Here is a 25,339-nt window from a genome sequence, read left to right as displayed (position 1 = left end):
AGCTCATTCTACATGCGCGAAACGGGTTCCTTCTTAAATGACAGGGAGCATAGTATTCTGTATGCCATTCAACAATTCCCTTTATCAATGTCTTGTACCGTCAGGTAGAAAAGAGCTACAACTAGTCCCTGTTTTATACAATTAGGCGTCAGTTTCGCTAAAGAATTGATAATGTAGCTCTTCTACGGATGTTTTTGTAGGAAGTGACTCAAGTGGTCATCACTGTTTTGCTTGAATTTGATTGCTTCTTACATGGTCCCTGAACGAGCATCTTCATATTGATGTGACCTCTTGGATCCTTCTGATAGTGGAAAGATAGTCGAAGAAGATTATAAATGCGAAGTTATGGAAGTTATTTATGTATTTGAAGGCTTTAAGGAGTGCGTAATGTGCAGCTGTTGGAATGCTATTGAAGGGGTTGAAACTGTACACAATAGCATCATTTCCAGTAACGATAGCAGCTCCTGTGCCAAATTGACTCTTAGGGCCACCAATAAATACATGCGAGGAATTATGATATTTGCGTCACATTGTTCAGTATAGATTTTTCCATTCTGAAGAAAACTATTGTCCCTTCCTGTTCTCACTGAGTGATCAGTAGACTATTGGAATATTCTCAACGTTCATGGAGGTCATTTATAAGTTCTGAGTTCTTCCATAGAAAGCAGTTTGCAAGAGCGCACTCAGGATTCAATCTGGGGGAAGCCGAGTTGATCGGATAAAAATATTTTTAATGCAAAGCCAATAAAATTCATTAGGTGATTATAAATATTTATTTAAAAAATGAAATCCAGTTTTCATTTATTTTTACACAGCTCTTGATCTTGAACTACTTCAGACGTTATTACAATAATATCCTTTTCCCTCTTTCGTTGGGGGATGCCAGGACGCCTTGGTCCCCCTATGGGTGCGCCACTGGCAGTTTGTATTTTAATTCACTGAATAAAATGTCTCCAAATTGTCTCAACATTTCATGTCCCTAAATGATACTATAAACTGTTTCGATTTCAAGGCTTGCAGTAGGTAAATACACGTTGATTATTTGTAAAACTTCGCGTGCATGAGTTTCAAGAATGCTAAGGTATTTCTCAATTCTTTGACCCCAGTTTAGCCGCGTGGTCAACTAATTAGATTCAGATGTAGCTACCTCCACAGATGTTTACTTTCTAACAAGGGAACTGTCCCAGATTTTAACGCAACTTTGGACACATGTAGATCTCGCCTTACCGAAGCAATATATACATGGTTATAGCAGTAGACAGCTTATACTTTTTGAGATATTTAGTTCTAAACATTTCTGTAAGCGCCCCACATGTCTGTCTAGATTTTTATTGTCGAAAAATCGATTTCTTTTTATTTCATTTTTCGAATGTGCAAACTTTTAAGAACACATGTTTAAAAGGATTATTTGAAATTCCAAAAATTCCTGAAGTTATAGAGTACAGACATTTGAGTAGCGACGAATGCGTGGGTAGAACCCAACCGCTCGGCGCTCACATAGTGTTCTTCCAAATGGTGGAACAAATATCTCGGAAAGTTATTAACCGATTAGATTGAAACTTTTTGAATTTTGAAGAACAATAGAAATTTTAGAGGAATAGAAGAATATATTTTGCGTTGTGAGGACGAAAAACATAGGGAAAAAGTGATTCCGAATTTCAAGTGTTGTTATTTTGACTTTTTTAAAATGACATTTTTCGCCATTTTTAAAGTTTGCCCACTACAGAATTTCATGCCCTTTAATAAATAATCTGGCATTGTTTTTTTATTTGATATCATTGGTTTACGTGCTACACGTCTCACCATTTTGGATGAATTTTCGGACGCCGCGACTTCAACCACTACCCAGTGCCATTTGCAATGATCAATTACCAAAAGAAAACTATATTTTTATAGTTTAAGACATCCTCGACACTATGCAAAAAGTCCCATTAAATTATCTATAGTAGTCTTCCTTTAATTAATTCCTAAAGCTCGCCTATTTTTGTGCGCTGTAGACCGGAACATCCCCTTATGGGGTTATACCTAGTCAGGCGGCCGAAAAGAGGCGAGTATTTGTGAATTTTTTTTCAAGAAGCGGAAGCGTATGTTTTTACAAAACTGTTTGCGCTTAAAAGAGCAACATTTAAAGAACATTTGATAATTTTTTCGTAGAAAAATATTTACGTTCATAATAAAATGCCTTTTTAAAAATTTGCTTTTGTGGTGAGCAATGCCATTCCTTACAAAAAATTCCCAAAAAGAATCTTGATTTCTGCCGATTACATCAGATTCCCCCCTTAGTTAAACTGTAGATTTCGTCGCAATTTCTAATAATACTATTCGACTTTTCCTTACAACGTGGAAACGAAATGAACAAGTACTAAATAAACAGTTTTAAAATTTTTTTATAACAATTACGGTAACAAAATTGTCGAAAGAAAAATTTAATAAACGTAAAATATACTAACTTATACATCATTCGAAAGGGATAATTATTTCCTGTTTTTTGGCGCGAATTTCATTTCGATATCTTTTAGACTTCAAAAGTTATAAAAAATGTCACTAAATTTTTCGATCCGGGCCACTGTGGCGGTGATGTAATTTCATCTTCTATTCACCTGCCAAGGAAACGTCTGGACATTTGTGGACGTACAGGGGTGAAATTTCCCAGTACTTTTATCAGTCATAAACTATTTTTAGGACCTCCAGGCAAAATAAAAGTAGCTTCTTGAAAACTCGTGTTTCAGTATGTAAGAAAAGTAACGATGTTTATGACATCCTCTATAAGCCAGGTATAGAGTTACTCATAAAAGTATCCCCAGTATTACAAACCTATTACATACATATTTTACTTATTTAAGCAATGTTAAATTCAGAATTATCTATTATTTCTTTAGCTATTACCATCCATCAAAACAATGCGCAAAGAAATTTTGCTAGAAGAATGGAACAAGATAAGCCCGGATTTCACAAAAAATTAGTTGACTCTATGCATAATAGAGTAAAGCTTATAATAAAATTACAGGAATATTAGAAGAATATTTTTATAATTATGTTTGTATAAATTAAATATTGCATTTGGGCGAATATTTTTTGCACGATCCACTGCTACTTCCACGGATAATAATACATTTTTTAAATAAATCGTAAACAATTTTTCAATTGTATGCACCCACAACAAAAGTGTATTAACCAAGGCACGCAGGTATTAATGTAAATTAGATATTGCGAATTCTTACATTGAAGTCAATTTAATGTGTAAAATATGTTACGTAATCTTCTTTGTAGAGGCAAGCTTTCATATGTACCCTGGTTCTGAGCATTTTTGGCGAAGAACGAATACGTTTACACAGCTGACACGAACACGCGTGAAGACCTCCTGCTCTCACCTTCCGAAGGCTGACCTGCTTTCGTGATATCAGAAAAGGATATCATTTCCGGTTTGTCAGTGTCAGGATCTTTCCTATCACACTGGAACATCGAAGAGACCAAAATGATCGCCTGCGACTTTTGTGGCATAAAAGAAAATAACGTCATGTTCCCCTGAAATCTATTGATGGACAACTTCCGTGCTCGGATTTTACACGTCTGGAATCCGAGGAATTCCTTCTGCATGATTTTTTTTTTTGAGTCATAGCCTGTGTATGTTACCGACACATGCGCGAAAGTTGTTCTTTCTCTTGGGGTTGTAAGGCCCAAGTAACTCCGCGGTGCTGATAACCTTATCAATCGCCAAATTAATTTTAAGTGATTATTAAATTACACGACGAAAAAGGAGGTTTTTAGCACGAATGTAATTTGTTCAATAGACTTACAAGGGACGTTCGGCAACCCGAAAATTCAGAAAATTATGAAACTCGGTGTGCAAGTAGAGTAGTTCATCTGTAACACAACACTATTTTTTGTTGGTGCCATAATTTAATTTTTAGGGGTGAAATCACCCCTTGAAAAAAATTCAGAATTTTATTTTCCGTGGAATATCTCGAGAACGGTGAGAGATATCGAAAAGAAGTTTAAACAAAAGTTGCATCCTTCTTTCATATCTACAAAACGGCGTAAAAATAATTTTCGAAAAATCCATATTTTTCAAGTTACCCCCACCACCAACCCTTAAAATTAAGTTTTTGTATTTTGTAAATATACCCTGAAATACCTCTGGATAATCTCTTTTCATATATATAAATAGTTTGTGTTATATATTTTTTTTTGCAAACAAATAAAACCTCTATTACCGAATTTGGAAAAATTTCGTGCGGACATTTTCGAGTAATGTGATTCTCCAAGAGAGAGGTCTCAACTTGCACTTACGTAATGAAATAATTAAATTGCAGTCCCTAACCCACAACCAGTTTTCTTCGCCTAGATTCAAAAACCTTTTTGAATATGCTTGGTTTAAAAGCGGATATCTACAAGCCCATCCCAACGAATTTCAAAATCCTGTAGAATTTTGTTACTTCAGTAATGAAAAGCTTATACCCAAATGTAGTATTTGCGGGGAGACGGCTTTTATACGATGTGCAATGTGTGTGGCAAGTATTTTTGTTTCAATTATTTCTATGAAGAATATCATTATTGTACCAATTACAAACCGTAATTTTCAATGTATCTATCGTCTTCTATTAGTATAATTCTTCCAATGTATAATCAAACAATACAACACGTGCAGAAAGAGACTGCGAATGTTTAAATATTACTTCATTAATGAAAACTGCTATAATGTTATAATTAAATTTAATATTAACTGTAACAGTATATATATATATGTTATTAATGGGATGTAAAAGTAAAATTGATTTACAATCACTTAAAATTCATATACATATGCATTATGCAAATCGGAAGGTTCGACAAGGTTATCGGCATCACTGCAATTCTGCGTCCTTTCAATAACATATATATTTTGCAAATCACTGTAAATCTTCATGCATTATTTATTTATCGTGTGGTTTCCAAAATAGCCTAATAAGATTACACGTCAAGTAATGCATGTACGAATGTGCTGTTATCATACTGATTAATGCACGTCACTGATAAGCTTTAATGAGTTTTACCTTTGATGCAATTTTAGGTACGTACTGACTTGTTTAAATAATTGAAAGCTCTCTGAACTTCACATAAATAATAATCTAAATATAGCTTTAAGAAATCATGTTATTAATGAAAACTGCCAAAATAGACTTCAAATTCGGTAATAGAGGTTTTATTTGTTTGCAAAAGAAAAATATAACACATAAACTATTTATATGTATGAAAAGAGATTATCCAGAGGTATTTCAGGGTATATTTACAAAATACAAACACTTAATTTTAAGGGTTGGTGGTGGGGGTAACTTGAAAAATATGGATTTTTCGAAAATTATTTTTACACGGTTTTATAGATATAAAAGAAGGATGCAACTTTTGTTTAAACTTCTTTTCGATATCTCTCACCGTTCTCGAGATATTCCACGGAACAGAAAATTCTGAATTTTTTTCAAGGCGTGATTTCACACCTAACAATTAAATTATGGCACCAACAAAAAATAGGGTTGTGTTGCGGATGAACTACTCTACTTGCACACCGAGTTTCATAATTTTCTGAATTTTCGGGTTGCCGAACGTCCCTTGTTAGTAACGAATCCTTGACTAGACTCAAGTCCGTATGATGACTTGAGTAAGAGAACTGTTGATTGATAGTCTTAGTCACGAATGCTTGACTAGACTAATTACTCAAGTCCGTATGATGACTTGAGTAAGAGAACTGTTTGACTGAGAGTCTTAGTCAAGAATGCTTGACTAGACTACGTAACGTCGTCTTATCGTGAAGTGTCAATCGAGTTCTGACGAGAGATGAAATTCGGGAGGTGCGAAATTGCTGATTGGCTAGCTTTTTCTCGAAGAGAAGGAACCTTCCTTCCGCGATTTCAGTGGTGGAGGGGAAGCCTCTTCTTCTTAGTGACGTAGCAGAGGAAAAACCAAACATCTGGCTAGCAAACCTAGCTAGGTTGTTCGGTCGGAGCGTTTAGCCAGGGTCACGGTTTATGACCGTATTGTTCCGCGAGTCAGCGGTGTACGACGGTATGTACCGGTCCGAGGTTACCGTATACCACCCGCTGACAGAGCAATTTAGCGGATTATCTTAATTTTAACCCTAATGTATAGAGGCACAACAGCACCGGGGTGTTTTTGTATTCGTCCCGGTAGTTTCGAAGAAAGAGATTTCCATACACAGGATTAGAAGGGGTGGAAGCTATCGCAGTAGCATAGATCAGATTTACAATTCGTTGTTTGCTTCTGTGATCTAGTGGAGATTCTCCAGCTTCAGAGAGAACGCTGCTAGTTGGATTAGAGAAAAAAGCACCCATAGCAACACTCAATCCAGCATTATGTACGGGGAGATCCGGTCTGAGGTGTTTGGTTTGGCCGAGTTATATATTACGGATCCATAGTCCATTTTGGATCCCCACTTTCTTTTAGCGAGGGTTTTGATGATGTTCAGTTTCCTGTTACAGTCTGATTTCAAGTATTTGCGGTGGAGGTCCAAGTGAGTTTTTGGTCAAAGTGCGCTAGAATTTTAATTATATCTACTACCTCCAATTCATGGGTTTATATCTATTACCTCCAATTCACGGTTTTAATTTTGGAAAATTTTAAGCCGGTTTTCCCAGTCCACTCTTGGAGGTTATTGAGACAGTCCTCAAATGCTTCTTGCGTAACGAGAAGGTCTTTTCCACTGTAATGAACTGTAACATCATCAGCGAATCATAATCTTTTTAGAGGCCAGGGAATAGGTTTAGTAATGTCGTTAGAGGTTATCAAAAAGGAGTAATACTCAGAATACATCCTCAAGGATGCCTCAAGGCACTCCATTCTCAAGTTTAACCCTTTTAACCAGGTAACATTGTTTCTGGTATTTGCCCTCAGAGTTTCTCAAGCAATGCAATCAGAAACGCAGGCTCGGGCACACGAAGAATAAGAAATTAGTTACTTTTCATAAGCAAAAATGTCACTGATGCCTCACTGTAGGATTATTTTAATAAGTCTTGTTAATGTGCCATTGCACCATCACTGCAGTTTTAATTTTCTACTGATCTTCTAAAGTACATACAATACATAAACTAGCGATCGTCCACAAGTAGCAGGAAGAATTTCATAAATAATGCGCTGCTGGAACAAAAACGCTCTCTCACTCCATCACACTAACTTCAATTCACTGATTCTTTTACCGCAACATAAATTAGGAGATCAACTATCTGTTAGTTTTTTCCTGAACTAAACTGGGTCTGGCAACTTGGAGTTACCGCCGACTGAGAAAATATCCCGGAGTAACCAGTATCCACCACAACATGCACTAAGGAATGGCAACATTTCTATGATGTAAGCGATCTTACTCTTTGTCTACAGTGATCCACGTAGCGGAGCCCAAAATAATCCGTTTCCATGATGTTGAGTTGCTTGCATACGTATTCGAGGATGTACTTTCCTTTGTGCTGAGGCTGCAACAAAGAGAAAACTACTCTTAATCGAAACACATGGATTAATTTCACTCTTTCAAAGTCAGCACCAAATGTCGATAAAGTCAATGAATGAATAATGATTACTAATTGTCGTGAATTATATTATGCAATAATTGCCCACAGGATATGATATAAAATCGAATATCTTCGATGTAAATTCTTGCAATCTTCTTAGAAGAAAGTTAATTTTATTTGAGGGAATGACCTTACAACTACAAACAATAAAGGTATTGTTCTATTTCGAAAGAGGGAAAATATTTTCATGTATCCAAAACATTAAGACGTTCAAGGACTCGATCGAGCTTGATCGGTGTCAGTTGGTGATCAATTCTCTACTCCAGCGAGGCCACATCGGGCCATTTGGGAGCCGGGTCTCCATGATGTTTACCATAGCCGAGCGGAAGGGGAGCTCGAAAGCCAATGGTAACGTCGGCGCGTCACGGATAGGGAAACCTGTAAGTAGTAGCGTGCGGTGCAGGCTCGTACCCCTAGGCTGAAATAACTGGCCCTCTTAGGAGCCCAGGTGGCAGCGATCACTGGGGCCCCCAAGATTCCCAGTCATTCAAGCCTATCGTACGGGTATGAGGCTGCACCGCACACTACTACAGTGTTCCCTATACGTAGCACGCCCACGTTATCATTGGCTTTCGAGCTCTCCTTCCGCGCGGCTATGGTAAACATCATGGAGACCGGGCTCCCAAATGCCCCGATGTGGCCATCGCTGCTCTACTCCCTACGGCAGGCCTGCCCATTAGGGTGCAAATACCTCCTCAAGTTCTGGGACCTAGGAACAACCTAGCGCGAAACTGTTATGTTGCTAACCACAGCATAGGCAGCGGGAGATTGCAAGACTCTGCATGCGTCGATACTGGCTCCTACCACGAGTCTACTACTGCGAGATGAGAAGAAGCAAGACTACCACCAAGCTGAAATGTCACAGGGGCAAGGGGAATCGCCGGCTCGCGTCAACGTATCCCCTCCAACACAGTTCGTCCCGTGACGAAGAACGCGAACGAAACCAATCGCAACAATCCGCGGATATGGACAGCCGCTAAGAACCGAAAAGTAGGACTTCTTGGAGGGGATAAGGTGGAGCGAGCGGGTGATTCCGCTTGCCCCTGTGCCATTTCAGCTTGTGGGTAGTCTTGCTTCTTCTCATCTCGCAATAGTATATAGCTGGGCCTCACGCGTATGGGCACACACACACACACTCTTGCAGTTGTCCCAAACCCACGCAACGGTTAGCAAGGTAACAGTTCCGCGCTCTTCTGTTGCCCGGGTCCCAGAACTTGAGTAGGTATTTGCACCCTAAAGGGCAGGCCTGCCCTACGGCCTACGGGCTCAAGCAGTGCTTTGTGCTTCTCTCTCCTTATAATTCTGTATACTTTCCTAAATTTTAATCTAGGAGAAAAAGAACGGGCCGGTCAGATTATCGGTCCGAAACTGTCCATCAACCCTTTGGGTGCTATCCGCACACATACGTTCGTTCAATGCATGCAGTGAGTGCGGGCAACGCTCATGGGCGTTCAGTAACTATGGTTAAGAGATGCAACTGTAGGTGGCCCGCACGTGGCGTACGGTGAGCATTCAAATCGTCAGCACCCAACGAGTTAAGGGGGTACGCGGGTATTAGACGGCTAAAATGGAAGGTTCCTTTTGGGGTGCATTGAAGAACGACTAAGTAATAATTCACACTATTTGCACGTTTTATAATACTTTATTTGTGGATGTAACGCACATTTTAAGACCAGGAAATCTGAAAAATGTTAAAAATTAAAGGAATTACAAAGCGTCAAACTGGGCGCTGCGCAATGCACGCGTTGAAGCGATGAGCATCATAAGTCGAGAACGCATTAATAGTTTTAATTGAAATTTTAACTGAACCTACAAAACTCTCCTCCACAATGTGGAACTTGGTCGAAAATTTTTAATAAAAATCCATAGATTTATACAACAAATATCAACTTTGAAGGATTTTACTGAAGTAATCCTGCGATAAATGTTGTTAAAGTTATGCGATCTTATTGAGCGAGTTCCACATTGTGGAGAAAAGTATTTTGTAGGTTCAGTTAAAATTTCTACAAAAAATATCGATCCGTTCTCGAGTTACGATGTTCACCGTCTTGAGAGACATAGTTTTGAGAAGCGGCTTTAAAGCCTGCCACGGCGCGTTTACCTGCATTGGCCCGCCTGTTACTTTTTACGTTGTAACTCTCGCAATTTTTCGAATTTTTCAATGAAATTTTCTTTGTAATACGTCTAAAACTTGTGGCTATCACAAACAATTGATTTTTTTCTCGATTTTTTGACCCCGAAATACCTGTGGACCCCCTTAAGTTATTCAGGGTCAACAGCAACTCATCTTTTCACGTCTATTTACGTTAAGGGACATCCAGACGCTGATACATGTTGCAGCGAAACACTGATGCATGTTTCATGACTCTTGCATCTTGCTCACGCGCCTAGCTGATGAGCAAGATGCCAGTTCCGCTTCTGATGCTGAAACACGGAAACCGATCTACAGTCGTAGCAACATGTATCATGAGACCTGCATCATGATGCATGCATCAACGTTTCACTGCAACATGCATCAGCGTCTGGAGGATCCTTTACTGGGGCGGTACCTAGCTGCCTCTTGCAGCTTAGCCGATACCCACCCTAGCCATGGTGTTTACTTATAATGCTATGCGCATGCCCTCTCTATAGGCCCGTTTGTGAAATCTGCTTGCGTGCTAATAGAGAGAGAAAGAAAGACCAGCCAGGTCTGTAATTAATTATGTACTAATCTCCCTCTCATTTAAGAAGGAACCTGCCGACCGACCAGCTTAGACCGGTTCTGCGCAGGTGGACGCTCATTGGTGCCGGGAGAAGCCACTATTGGCTGTACCCCCACCAACGCTTTCTCGGAGCCAATGAGCTCATTCTACATGCGCGAAACGGGTTCCTTCTTAAATGACAGGGATATTACATATACTAACTTCCCCCTCTATAGGATTTAATTTGCACCTAATTAATTTCACGCCTGGCTGGGTCATCAATCGAACTATTCGATGGGGACAAGGAGAAAGGAACAGGCTACACTGAGACAAAACGATGCCTGATAGCTAAAAGCGATTAGAGAAGTGGTTACTGAAATAACAATTAAAAACTGACATTATCACCCAAAACATCTATTTCTTTTTTGAAAACATGGAAAATTGTCCGAGGATGGATTTATTTATTTTAAAGAAACAGATATTATCATTAACAAATCGTTTGTTTCGATGTGACAGTTTTTATGATGTGAAAATCGTCGATGCTGCTTCCAATGGAAATACAGTGAGTTGCGGTTACATTATACTTATCTTACTACGTTATGTTTAGTTTAATACAACATTTGAATGCATATAGGTGTTGCTTTTGAGTACAAAATAAATACGATTAAAAATGCGGAAGAATTAATTACAGGATAACATTTTCTGTGCCAGCTCAAAAGAAGTTATCAAAAGAAATAAGTGTAAAAATTTCACTTATTGTTAATTCGAACAAGTAAGTTATGAATCTTCGATGTTAGCTTCTGTAAAAAAAAATGAAGTGATCAGGATGATGTTAATAAGTTTCGGATAATCATCAGTGAGTTGCGTGCTATGGTGCCTGCTTTATTTACTGTGGTACCTACATCCATCTACGTGCTGATCCGGGGCTGCCCCAAGCCACGGCAATGCAGCGTGTTCCGTAATACATGGAAAGTACTGCACTGATGGATTTAGGACACAAAAGTAACAAGAAAAGTTCGTACCAGAATGTGTCCAATATGACCGTGCTTCAGAGTTTCTGCTAGCTTTGTGTTTCAACAAGTATTTGCCTACCTTCAAAGGAAATACTCAAAATGGCCACCGCTAGCCAACACAGATGCTTGAATGCGCGTCATCATAGATTGCCAGTGGTGTTAAAAAAATCTGGTACTGCTCAGATTTGTTTGAATTGGCTACTCTGGTAGATACGAGGTCGCTATTTTGGGGCAAATTGATTTTTTGCTGTTAAAATTACTGCTAAAATAGCTATTAATATTCTTATTAACTCATTATATCACTGAAATTCTCTGATAAGTAGCTCAAGGGGGAACAACACCTTGAAGCCCGGAGAAAAGTATAATTTTTTTAAAATTTTATGTTAGGTATCCATACTTCGTAGGGAAGTCATTGATATGGGATTTAAATGTGCATGTAGTGGACAGTATTTTAGAATTTTTGTGTGACGAAATATACAGTTTTAATCAAGTTATAGAGGTCGCCGTAGAGCGCGACGCATCGAACACGATTTGATGGTTTCCCACTTTATTCACGTCGCGTTTATCTGAGAGAAAAAAGGAGAGCATTTTTTTAATCTATATTAATATAGTTACTGTTAAGCGTACGGAAATAAAAAATAAATTGTTTTTACTATTTTTTCCACCCCAAAATATATTTTTTCCTTAAACTGAATCAAAACTTTAGAACTATCCCCTTTAAGCTCCGCCATTTCTTACAAAATTATTGTAATTAAATTTCCGTACGCTTAACTATAACTATATTAAAAAAAATAAAAAAAACTCTCCTTTTTATCTAAAATGAACGCGACGCGAATAAAGTGGGAAACTATCAGATCGTGTTCGACGTATCGCGCACTACGGCGACCTCTATAACTTGATCAAAACTGTATATTTTGTCACACAAAAATTCTAAAATACTGTCCACTACATGCACATTCAAACCCCATATCAATGTCCTTCCTACGAAATATGGATATTTAACAAAAAATTTAAAAAAAATTGCACTTTTTTCCGGGCTTCAAGGTGTTGTTCCCCCATAAGGGGACTAGGCAATCAGAAACTCGATTTTTTTTGTTGCATTTTTCGTCAGTACCACCCTTCCCGAGTAAAATGCCGTTTGGTTTGTGCCAAAATTCGCAAAATTAAGGATTTTGCAGCCGAAAAGGTCGAGCGCGTCATAAAGCGTTTCTACGCGCACGCAGGTAGATTAATTCGTCTTTCGAAACTTTAAACGAGTTTTTCTCGGAATCATATTTCCCCTTCGTTTTGCAGTGATTGCGAAAAAATGGAGGTCCAAATCGATTTGAAAAAAAATTACATATTTTGACAAATAAAAAAAATAAAATGGCTCTTCTCCCTGGCGAAAAATCACATTCCTGTAAAATTTGCCGTTTTACAACAGATATGCTTATATTTTTGATTTTTTTTTTAATAGGTTCAGGGCAGAATGGGGGTCAGGGCAAAGTATCAATTTCAGGGGATATTTCACAATGCAATTTCTTACGGGCAGAATCACTGCAAAATTACAGCGGCTCCAGACAAAACACCTACATATCAGGCCACTGTAGCGCTGTCATACATATGTATATATTATTTAAATATATTTTTTTTTACTGTTTATAGTATTAACAAACATTACCGAAAAGTACTAGTCACAATTTGTATTCACCTCCTTGTAATTAATTCGCAAAAAATACTTGATTTTCGAGCGATCTGACTGGCTAGTCCCCTTCAGGGGTTAGACTACTGTGGCGGCCTGAAAAAGTAGGTAATCTTCTGATGCAAGTTGTAGAGTGGAAGTTGCACTTAATTTTAGCATATTGTAAACCACATGTTTTACTCTTCTATTATTATATATCGTATGTATTCTGGTATATATAGTAATGAATATCACGAGTATCGGTTAGCAGCAAAAATCACGGCCTCCAACAACTTTGAATTCCATTGTCTTGCAAACTTTTGATTGCATAGTACCTACACCTTATGCGTCTACTGCATTATAGAGCGAAAAATTTGAAGCATGTCGGTGACTCGGCACCTCGTGCCTTTTTCTTACGACAGAATTACGGTACAGGGCATATTTATACGACCCCGACCTAGCCCAGACCTAATCCGGACCTAACCCGGACCAAATTCCAGATCTTTTTTTTTTTTTTAAACACCCAACCGCCCCTCCCCCGCATTTGACCGATCCAGAAACGCTCAAAAAACATTAAAACTAACAAACCGGCCAGGTGACTAGGCACGCGGGGGCCTCAAGGTGGGGCCGAAGCCCCATGAGTTCAAAAGAACACCCAAAAAAAAAAAAAACCCAGACCTAACCCAGACCAAACCCAGACCATTACAGTTATGTAATGGTAACTGCTTTCACGGGGTGATCTACACCTCTGGATTGGTGGACGTTTCTAGAAAAAAGACTTGCCGCAAATTTGTTTATAATGTAACAGTAACGTTAAAGTTTTTTATGTCAACGTGCTCTACTCAATGAGAAAAAAGAGTTCAAAGGAACCCATGTGCCACAAACACGCCGTTTCGATACAAAAAATTGTAAAAGTTTGCACAAAAATTAGAGTGTGCAGAGTCACTCAACAAGTAGTGGTCCCCGTTTCCTCTCACTCACACTCTCACTCACTTTCTCTGCTTGTTGAGTGGCTCTACACACTCCTCAATTTTCCCGCCAACTTCAACAATTTTTTGCATCGCAACGGAGTGTTTGTGGCACATAAAATTTGTTGAGCTGTAGCAATACCTCCGTACTCGCCAGAAGATGGCATATCAACCTGCATTATGCATTATCTTAATTGATTCGAGCAAATGTATACGTATATAACGTACTCATCCGGAAAAATTCGTTGCAGTACAATATTTTATTTATTTATTTATTCGAATAATTCATTATTGTTTATTTGAATGATTTGTTCGACTATCGATTGCAAAATAATTAGAATAATAATACCAATGGTTGTTTTCGTTTCGAAATTTGTAAATTTACCAAAGATTAATAAAGATTCAAATTTATCACTTGAAAAACAATTTTGAAGGACAATATGATAAGAATTTCACGATAAAGGGTGAAAAAATATTTCATGCTCGGATTCCTATTCGGTACAATCCGAAATTCGATCACTCTGAATATTGGAATCCTCCTAATTATTCGAATATTCGAAGACATTATCCGTACTCGAAATTATTCGATCATTCTCTATACAGAATCAAAACGTTACAAAATCATTGACAATATTTCCTGACCAAACGAGTTCGTTTGTGACACATGGTTTCCTTGAAACGTATTCTCTCCTGAACACGAAGAATATATTAGACGAGACCGGAGCTGGTAGGCCAGTTTTTCAGTTTTTGATTTTTAATAAATTATGTGGACGAAATATCATTAAATCGGTTAGTATATTTGATAGGACATACATTTGGCTATCTGATTAAATTATTAATGCTAACTCAATGTGACAACAATTAAGGTATTTTAATTTTTTTCTAACACCTTCCATGCTGGTCAACCAGCCCCATGATCGGGGTTGGTTGACTTACAGTATGGGGTAGGTTGACTATAGGTACAATCAGTTAAGAAAATGTTATTAGTAACTTATCTCACAAGGAGAGTATTTTAGGTGTCCGCCTCCGATCATTTTGATTTTCGGATATGTTATAGAGGACCGAAAAATAAGAAATACGTGTTTTTTTATTTTTCCCCGTTTTCATATTTGGGGGGTGAAAACTGCGTTCAAAGTTAGGGGTGAAAAATCATTTTTGTGGATTTTTGAAAATCTGCTGAGTCAGTCATATTTCGCATTCAAAGATACAAAATTCGTCCATTGACACTATTCCCCTATCTCTAATAGTTCTCGAGATATTCCACAAAAATGATTTTTCAACCCTAACTTTGAACGTAGTTTTCACCCCTCAAATATGAAAACGGGGAAAAATAAAAAAACACGTATTTCTTATTTTTCGGTCGTCTATAACATATCCAAAAATCAAAATGATCGGAGGCGGACACCTAAAATACTCTCCTTGTCAGTGGTAATAAAATAACACAGTCACAAGAGTTGTTTCATTATAAAATATTAATTTCTTCTTTCATATTTTAATAATAAGCTGAAAAAAATTTCAACTTAAACATTAATTATAATGTATTTATAACATAATAAAATTTAAACAAAAAATAAAAATCGCTTTATGAATAACAAAATAACAATTTAAACCTTATTAACGTTATTAGTCAACCAGCCCCGACCGATCATTTTGACTTCAATAATCTGTGTAACCTTCAATTATTTATGTACATATAAACAAAAATACTATGTCAATAGATCGTCTAATAAACAAACTTTAAAATAGTCCCATAACATTTACTCTATTGCAACTATGTAGAGCGTGAAAAAATAAAATCTTTAAGAAAAAATCGCAGGGTCGGACATAAATGCATGGCATAGTAGAAGTGACTTCTTTCTACAGTGAATCTTTCCGCAGTAGAGCATATGTCGGTGCAAAGTTATTAACAATTAGTCAACCTAGCCTTAGAGACAACCAGCCCCGGTCTCCCCTACCGTAAAAAAATTTAACATTAATTTTCAATGTTATAAACAATTTTGCGGACGGCTTTTTTTAACAAATGTCCACCCCTCCAGAGGTGTAGGTTCAGCCCTGAAAGCCACGACAAATAATTTCTTTACACCCTGTACATACAAAATTATCTCCAAGGTGATATGTAAATACAACTTTTTCACGTGCATTCTGAGAATTAAACTATCACTCTGTCATGCTGTGTCACACTATGCAGATGTAGACTCCGCACGCGTTTACATGCCACGATTCGTAGTTTTTGCCGAAGCACGTCTGGCTTTAGCACACCAGCTGTGTACCGCATTACGCTGTGGTAGTACTCAAACACAACTTCACGACGAATTACACAAAGCAACTCTCATAACAGTATGGACGTATAGAATTTAGTTTTGGGCCTGTGCCAAAAAATCAGGCACTGACATAATAGAAGGATTTCCAGATGAAGCCCTAAGAACAATAACGGCCACCCGTTGGTATATACCATCAATAACCAGACATTACATAAGCTTGAGAGCCCGAAACTTGCCCCTGGTCTTCTTAAGGGGGTGCAGGACTATTGAACGAGTAAAATCGACGGTTTCTTTTGGGTTGGATTGCTTAGTAGGGTTTGTCGGTTTTTGAAAACCGGTTTTTATTTATGAATCTGTAAAATTCGAAAACCGGGTTTTAAATTAAAAAAAAAACGGTTATATATATGTATATTAGAATTAATATGCAGAAATGAATTAATTATTTAATTAGAAACGTTAACATTTTGAGTTGAAACTCGCCAAGGACATAAGTATATTGTAGTATGTAACAGTTTACTCGTTACTGTAAAACTATATTTATCAGTTCATATTTTCTGAAGAAAAATACTAAATGTCACCGAAGTTAAGCATCACGGGGCGGTGTACCGGGGAAAGATGGGAGACCACCTTTCTCCCGGTGCGCTGCTGCTGCTGGGACCCGAAGGAGAGGAGAGGGAACAAAAAGATGGGACTATAGTTCGTTGGGCAATATAAGGAAAAATAAGCTTGAAACGCCATCCTGCTTAAAACACAGGAAAACAATAAAAACAAGCAAACACTAAATGGAATAAAGATTTATAATTTGGTACCACTGTAAAAAAATTATATTTTGTGCGGATTTTAGTTTTTTTTTTTCATTTGGTTTTGTATGCAGTCTATTTTGTTGTGTTATATTTTTTTAGATCCATAAATATTAAATGAACTCAAAAATTGTACGGATTTTAGTTAATTTAGTTTTTATTTATTTATTTGGTTTTGTGTAGATACAGTATATTTTATTTTGTTATATTTTTGTAATTCCATAAATATTAAGTAAACTGAACTTTTTTAAAAAAAAGTACAAAGATTTATTTACTATTTTAATTATATATTTTTCGTGAAAATTCGAAAACCGGTTTAATCGGTTTTTTGGGAATAGTGGAATTCGAAAACCGGTTTAACCGGTTTTTTGGGAATAGTGGATTTCGAAAACCGGTTTAACCGGTTTTTTGGGAATAGTGGAATTCGAAAACCGGTTTAACCGGTTTTTTTGGGAATAGTGGAATTCGAAAACCGTTTTTTTTTTTTCAAAATTCGGTTTTTGTATAAACCCTGTTGCTTAGATACCAAATAATCACCATACCGCTACATTTCGGAATTTTTATGCACATTTTTGCAAGTAATTTGAAGGAAAAAATTGTCAGAATGTTGAACATTATTGAAGTTTCTTAACGCTAATAGCAAAATGCCTTGAAATGAGTAATTTCTACACTAAAAACTACAGAGTGGAACTTTACTGTCGAATTTAAACAAAAACTATGAATGTTACACACGAATCAATTTTTCCCCACATTTTTACGAAAAAAAGTCGTCTTTAATCAGTTATAAAATTGTTTACAAACATCCAATGTTGATGCGGGAATTCCACACTGTAGAGAATGAAAATCTACACCTCCAGTTAAAATTTCAAGTGCAAATATTCATTCGTTCAAGAGTTATGATGTACATGATGTTAAAAAATGTAGATTCGAGATAAACGGCTTCAAAGTTATGCCCCCTACGCCAATACCGCTCTACGAGGCCATTACTCGACGGCGCACCCTATCACGTTCAGCGCCATAATTTCCGTAATTATTCGAATTTCTTCATGAAACTTTCAGAATTAATAATAATAAAAGAATCGATTTTTCGGATTTTCAATATTCCTACACCCTTAATACGAACTCGATAACATGACTCACAACAGAATGATACATCGTGAGACTTAAGCTTATGTATCGATAAACATCAAATTATTATTAATTATTAGGGGACCCTCGGGTCAGGATCCAAAAATGCAGAATCTCGTGGAGACTTTGCTTGGACCGTTTCGTTGAGTACTGTGCAGAGACAAAGTGCGAGGAGTCGTGCTGCGAAGCCTTTTTGTATGATCTACAGTTTTACATATTAATAAACTAATTCATATCTTAAGTCATCGCACGCTTTCTGACATCCCACATTATTGCGGTGCAAAAGGTTCTGGTCACCAATTTTCTTTGAATTTTGTATAGAGGAAAGAACCATTGTTGTACGCTTTTATGTAACACCTTGTAGCTTACAGGAAAATTGGATTACAAATTTTTCCATTACACGAAGTTACTCGGAAATATATTTACTGAGGATGCGTTTAAACAGAAAATAATATTTTTACATAAAAATAGAAAAATTCTTAAATTAGTAGTTTCTCTTATTTTGGTGAGTACAAAAACGGATGCCTAATATTGTCTATGGTAGTCGATATTACGTCACTTAACATTATCCTTCTAAATTATCCCACCAGACTGTTCGTCGATCAACTTTTATATTTGCTCAGTCTTCTGGTGTCTTACTTGTATTTTTAACATAATCTTTAAGGGGTAACACCACTGTAGCGGCACAAAAACGTAGCGTAGCTTTGGCAATTGCCTGTGGGTACACCAAGAAAAATAAGTCGAAAATTGTTTCACAGAGCAATAAATTTATCAATAAATTCATAAAGATTACCTATTTTTCAAGCACTTTGACCGGAGGGTCCCCTTAAATAACCCATCTCTTTTTTTCTTACGGCCTGTACAGTAGCCAACATTGATTCTTTGTGCTATATTTTACGCTTCGCTGGAGGAGCAATTTTTTTGCTGTAAGAAAAAGTGGTTAACCGAATTAGTCAAAGGTCTTGCCTCAATAAGGCACAGTGCGAAATTAGGGTACGGTTGGTATGCGATATTGGGAAACTTTGTACTTGTAGGTTATAAAAATATATATCAACTTTTAACACAGAAAAATTAATATGCTATCTCTGCAAACAATAATTTAGGCTCTTTACGTAGCAGGTGATATAATAAAATCGAAGGTTTATATCTGCTTGAGGGAAAAAACGATTTTCAGGAGCACGTACACAAAACTTGATAATTATTAAAGTTTACTATTCAGATTAAGACCCGCCTGGTATTCCAAGGGGGCACGGCCATTGCTGTTTGCTTTTTAGATAGAAAACTACTATAAAATGGCATTATTTTATGTTTTGCAGCGATTGGTGTTATAGCTTCGGCAGATGTCCAGTGTACCATATTAAGAACCTATGCGATAATGGGGTCCCTTTCCCTATAGTTAAGCACGTATAATTGCATATGTGAAACTTAAAAGTTTGTGAGAAAATCACTTACAAGAAGGGGTGCCCAGGTGTCCGCCGCCGATTGCGTTGAATTTTGAATAAGTTTTAGAAGACCGAAAAACACGATATACGTGTTTTTTTTATAGCGGCCAGTTTTCATATTTAGGGGGTGATACCAACCCCTAAAATTATAAGATTTTCAGATGTTGCAAATCAAGTACCTATCAACTTTTCCTTTTTCCAGTCCCTCAATGTATGCACGAATAGAATTTTATATATATATATATTTTTTTTTTGCATATAAAAACTTACATTTCACAAAAAGTGGACATAGAATATTTGTGGACTAACAAGGAGAAGTTCCCAGGTGTCCGCCTCCGATAGCTTTGAATTTTGGATATGTTTTAGAGGAACGAAAAATAAGAAATGCGTGTCTTTTTATTTTGGCCCATTTGCATGTTTCAGGGGTAAAACCACCCCCCAAAATTCATAAGACTAGTTGGTGCCCGCCTCCGATTGCTTTGAATTTTGGACGTGTTCTAGAGGACCGAAAAATAAGATATACGTGTTTTTTATAGCGGCCCGTTTTCATATTTAGGGGGTGAAACTACCCCCCAAAGTTATAAGATTTTCAGGTTTTCATCTCCGTTTATTTTGGTTTTTGGATATGTTTTAGAGGACCGAAAAATAAGGAATACAATCCTTTATTTTGGCCTGCTTGAATGTTTAGGGGGTGAAACCACCCAACTAAGTGCATAAGAATAGTTAGTGCCCTCCTCCGATTGCTTTGAATTTTGGATATGTTTTAGAGAACCGAAAAATAAGAAATACGTGTCTCTTTATTTTGGCCCATCTGCATGTTTAAGGGGTGAAACCACCCATCAAAGTTATTGATTTTCAGGTGTTCATCTCTGATTGCTTTGATTTTGGGATAATTATGACGTAAATGAAATTTATATGAAGTTTTACTTAACACAATTTTGTAACCCTTATGGACTTTGAGGGGTGGTTTCACTCCCTAAACATGCACAAACGGGTCGAAATAAGAGGCACGTATTTCTTATTTTTTTGTCCCCTGAAACATATCCGAAAACCAAAGCAATCGGAGGCGGGCACCAACTATCCTTATGAACTTTGGGGGGTGGCTTCACCCCCTAAACATTCAAGCAGGCCAAAATAAAAAGACACGTATTTCTTATTTTTCGGTCCTTTAAAACATATCCAAAATTCAAAGCAATCGGAGGCGGACACCTGGAACCTCTCCTACCCCTTCGTTGACACTCTGGGTGTGAGCCACCCATGAGCTGATTTTGACGCTCTGTACCTTTTCCAATACGTAGATTCTACGTAGAATACCGTGGATACTGGAGGAATATCTCTATTTTTTCAATTACCGAAATAGCCTACCTTCTATATGCAAAATAAATACCTTTTTTTTAAAGCCGACTTACAAACTATTTTTTCTCAAAATATTACAGCTGAATAACAACTCTGCAGATTTTTAGCTTCTAATATTGAAATTTGTAAAAGTTACAATTTTTAAAAGATTTTCTTCGTTTTTTCTCGACATATGACAATCTAGAAATTTTCTACAAAAACTGTGATAAAATTTCAATTAAAAAACTATTGGAATACATTCTAGAGACCTTGATATTGACTCATGATTTTTTTCATAACGATTGGATTCTGTAGATGAAAATGGCAGTCGTTCAAAAATTGTTCTGGGTGTGAGCCACCCAGTATATCAATGTTGATTGAAAAAATAGCTGTGTCAATGAAGGGCTAGTTAGTGCAGAAATATTCTATGTCCACTTTTTGTGAAATTTGAGTTTTTATATGCAAAAAAATATATATAAAAAAAATTGTATTCGAGCATATATCGAGGGACTGAAAAAGGAAAAGTTGATAGGTGCTTGATTTTATCGAGTTTAATATATATTAGCTGTATAAATTAAATCGATGCCTTTTTTGAAGAAATTGCATCTTTATTTACAGAAAAATGGAATAGAGTTCAATCCTCGAACTATTCGCCATCATTTTCAATGCCTTTGTTCTATCTTTCGGGCTTTGAGTAGATGCAGCCGTCAATGCATTATCAGGGCTCTTCCACTGTATTGAAGTGTACATCAGCTAGGTGATGTCAGAGCCATCGAAATAAATGGTAATCCGACGGGGCTGGGTCTAGTGAATAAGCCGCACGGTGGAGGACTTCTCAGCCCAAGGAATAAATAACGTTTCTTGTTCCTTTCGCTACATGTGACCGAGCCAGGGTTCGAAAGAGTTCTGGAACTTTTCAATAGGTCCTATTTGAAACATGGACAGTGGAACTTTTTTAAAAATGTTCTCACATTATAAGTTCCCATGAGAACTGATAAAGTAAAAGTTCTAGTTGGAATGGAGCTTATAAAATATGGAAATAAAAATTTCTCTATAACAGGAACAGATATTTGTTCATCAATATTAAAACAATTCTCAATCGTTGAAACAAATACAGAATAGTATTCAATGAATAGTACTACAACAATAATAAATAATTATTACAGTTAAATTGATATTCTGAATTTGTTATTTATTTGTAATATTTACCTACGTAGATAATTTCTACGCAGATATTATAGAATTCTTGTGTATTTTGATTCATGTAAGTTATACAAAAATGTTATTTACGTATTATTCTTGACAAGTTCTCTTTTCTATTCAATACTTCTTGTAGAACTATCAATTACTAATGTTATGACTTCCATACCTTTTATTGAATAAACAGAAGAATATGATATTATATTGTTAAATAAAACTAGTACCTAATAGTTTAGTACTTTCCTTTATCTTCTGGAACCTTTTTTAATAAATGTTCTAATATAACTGTTTCCATGGAACTTTTATTATATAAGTTCTAAAACATTTGTTCCATGAAAACACTTTCTAAAGAAGTTCCTAAGGGTAACATTTCTTTCAATAAAAATTCCGCAGGAACAGATATTTTCTTAAACAAAGCATACGAGTTCTAACAGAATGTTTTTAAAAATAAAAGTTCCAGAACTTTTTCGATCCCTGGTTAAAAAAAGTTCGGAAATAGACATGCTAAAATAATCATTAATTAATAGAAGCATTCGGTTTGGAAAATACACCGGCTGTCTAAAAAATTTCCGGACTGATGCATTACAAAATTTTTATTCAAAGTTTTTATTAATTAAATATTTGAATATAATCTTGCACTTATCATCTCGCAATACTTAGCCAAAAAAACAAGTTGCCTGTGCAGAAGAAATACTGTTAAATGTTTAGGAGAAATACAGACTATAAAGTGAAGCAATTATTATTACTAATTTCACTAATGACTGAAGGACAGAAGCAGAGAAGAATAGGAGTCAACAACAGTAGAATATGTGAAAGTGTCTATCTTGTTACGGTTTTGTTATGATGGATAATTTCTTTCAGCTATGGTCAAGAGGCCGTGTGAATTCTACAGATGTGCATACATACAAAAGAGAGTTTATTCTACTGTGCATTGTAACAAAGATTGAGTTTACAAATGTAGCTAGGGACATCTGTAAAAGTAAAACTTTAAAAAAACTTGTTCTGTGTTTATCTTTCCTAAGTCAAGTGTAAAAATACGAAGGGTATCATTTGCTGGTATTACCTATCACTGTTTAGTTTATTATTAAGGTTAGGTTTAATAGTAGAATATACTCTTTGCTGAGCCTCCCCTTTTACACTGCAGCAAACAATTTCTTAAAGCATTTTCTAATGTTTAATCATTTGTATTCTACACTTGATGGTGTAATTTGTAAATATGTAATAATGTAGACGTATTATTATTATTACCATTATCATTATGATTATTAGCAGACATTATTGTCGAATTTAATGTTGACACAGATAGCTGTTTTGTGTCATGGTACCTCACCTACTCCGATTAATTGTCAGCTGGTAAAATTAAAGAGGAGTTATTCAAGAGATTCTGATAATTATAGGTTTTTACAGAAAATTATATGTAATGCCCAAACAAATTAAAAATTTAATGAACTAAATGAATCTAATGAAATAAATGGTTAATAAGAATTATAAATTAATCACGACTTCGTGACTTTATAGCTCTTCATTATTCTTCCAACTCCTCTTCAATATTTTACGTTGCACGGTTACTAAACGAAACACACTATCACCACACACACACACACACACTCCCATTAATTTAAATTAACATTTCATGAATTATAATATTTACAATTTTCTTACATTATTAATAACAAGGAAAAATTATTTCGATTTAGTTTCTGGAGATTGTAAAACCCCCTATAAATTACGCCCGGGTTAGGTAGCATACGTACAATTCAGACCAGAATGGATTTCAAGCGGAGATGCATCTGGGAGACCATTATCCACACAAGGACTGAAGAAAGTAGAGCGTGTCGCGAAGTCTGTACCAACTCACTCGTATGCGATATAGAAAACCGTTTCTTGCGATGACAGTTTATTATGAACTTTATTTATTGTACTGTACGAGCCAAGTAGGATGTTTCACCAGGAATAAAAGAAACGTTTTCGTTAGAGCGTAGACATAAAGGCATTGGTAGTACATATTCAAAAATTTAACACTTTCTGCGTAATAGTTTTAGGATTCCTGTGGAATTATATAGATCCTCATTAATTAAATAAATTTTCCAGATTTGTAAATTATTTATTTAAATTATAGGTACCTATAGTAATTTTATTTTTCAAATTTTTATTTGAGTGGTGTTTCCCTATTGCAGGGTTTCCCGAACTTTTTCTGCAATGGAACACTTCGCAAACCCGGAATTTTTAACGGAACACTTTGCTTATTTTTTAGGTTGAGTAATTCCTGCTACTAAAAATTTAAAAAAAATGTTATTAACACACATTATGTATTTAGTAATTATTTTTAAATATAAAACTATAATATAGTATAAACATAAAAATATGAATAAAGCACCTAATGACTTTGATGAAAAAACCTTTCCAAATTATCGCGAAACACCTGTTCAGGTTCACCGGAACATAGTTTGGGAAACCCTGCCCTACTGGATTGTGAAAGGGGCATTGTATAAACGTTATTCAGATATAATATTTCAAAATAAACAGATTGTAAAAATACCGAAATATAGTATAATAAAAATGTACAGGGTGTGACCAAAATTATGGTACAAGCAGACGCGAGGCGATTTTTTGTGCAGAAGTAAATCAAAACGTGCAGAATTAAGTTTTGTCCTACGAGGCTTGTTTTCCGAGAAAATCGATTTCCAACAACTACTGACAACGAGTACGCATACACCTGACTAAACCGCAACAGAATTTATCAGTAAATATGGTGCTAAGTATATTTGTATTTTTGTTTTCCTGTTAAACAGGATGGCGTTTTGAAGCCTATCGCTTTATATTGCCCAACGAACTATAGTCAGTCCTTTTTTTATCTTTTTTCCTCCTCTTTCTCTCTCCTTCGGGTCCCAGCAGCAGCGGCGCACCGGGAGAAAAGTGGTCACCCATCTTTCCCGAGTACCCGCCCCGTGATGCTTAACTTCTTCGGTGATCTAACGAGACCCTTTTTTTTTAATAATTAGCTTTATTAAGAAAATAACAGTATGTACATAATATATATAAGTAGTCTTAATATATAAAAATGTACTTAGACAAAATGTACTCTCTTGAGCCTAGTCCCTGATTAACCTATGAACCTTTACCTAGCGTATTGAATCAGATGTTCATCGGTTCAGGATTTAGAAAGATTTTGTCAGATTTGTAGATACTGTTCTACAGTAGAACGTCTACTGCAGTGGCACCAGGTTAAACTCAAAAGAACAGTTATAGTGAGGGTAAACGAGATAGACGTCCTATATCGAGCGACCGTGGTCGAAAC

General features: G+C 36.3%; 1 protein-coding gene and 1 long non-coding RNA gene across 6 annotated transcripts in view; both read right to left on the bottom strand.

Annotated features, from left to right (window-relative positions):
* Frmd5 (FERM domain containing) overlaps nucleotides 1-25,339 on the bottom strand; it is a 193,738-nt gene that overhangs the window by 103,926 nt on the left and 64,473 nt on the right. For 4 of the 5 annotated variants that reach the window (XR_013087252.1, XM_076828201.1, XM_076828203.1 and 1 more), the window contains exon 2: nucleotides 7,353-7,457. Coding sequence is in view for 3 of the 5 variants with exons in the window: in XM_076828201.1 (XP_076684316.1) it covers nucleotides 7,353-7,457 (105 nt within the window). In the remaining 2 variants the exon portion in view is untranslated. Of the gene's footprint in view, nucleotides 1-7,352; nucleotides 7,458-25,339 lie in introns of those variants that run through there. The other variant, XM_076828204.1, reaches the window with a different exon arrangement.
* LOC143377250 (uncharacterized) overlaps nucleotides 7,830-25,339 on the bottom strand; it is a 32,042-nt gene continuing 14,532 nt past the window's right edge. The window contains exon 3 of the long non-coding RNA XR_013087263.1: nucleotides 7,830-8,077. This is a non-coding gene — a long non-coding RNA (uncharacterized LOC143377250). The remainder of the gene's footprint in view (nucleotides 8,078-25,339) is intronic.

The sequence above is a fragment of the Andrena cerasifolii genome, chromosome 15 (assembly GCF_050908995.1).
Source record: "Andrena cerasifolii isolate SP2316 chromosome 15, iyAndCera1_principal, whole genome shotgun sequence".
Lineage (NCBI taxonomy): Eukaryota > Metazoa > Arthropoda > Insecta > Hymenoptera > Andrenidae > Andrena > Andrena cerasifolii.
The sequence above is the reverse complement of the archived record's forward strand: the minus strand, read 5'-3'. Positions and strand labels throughout refer to the sequence as shown.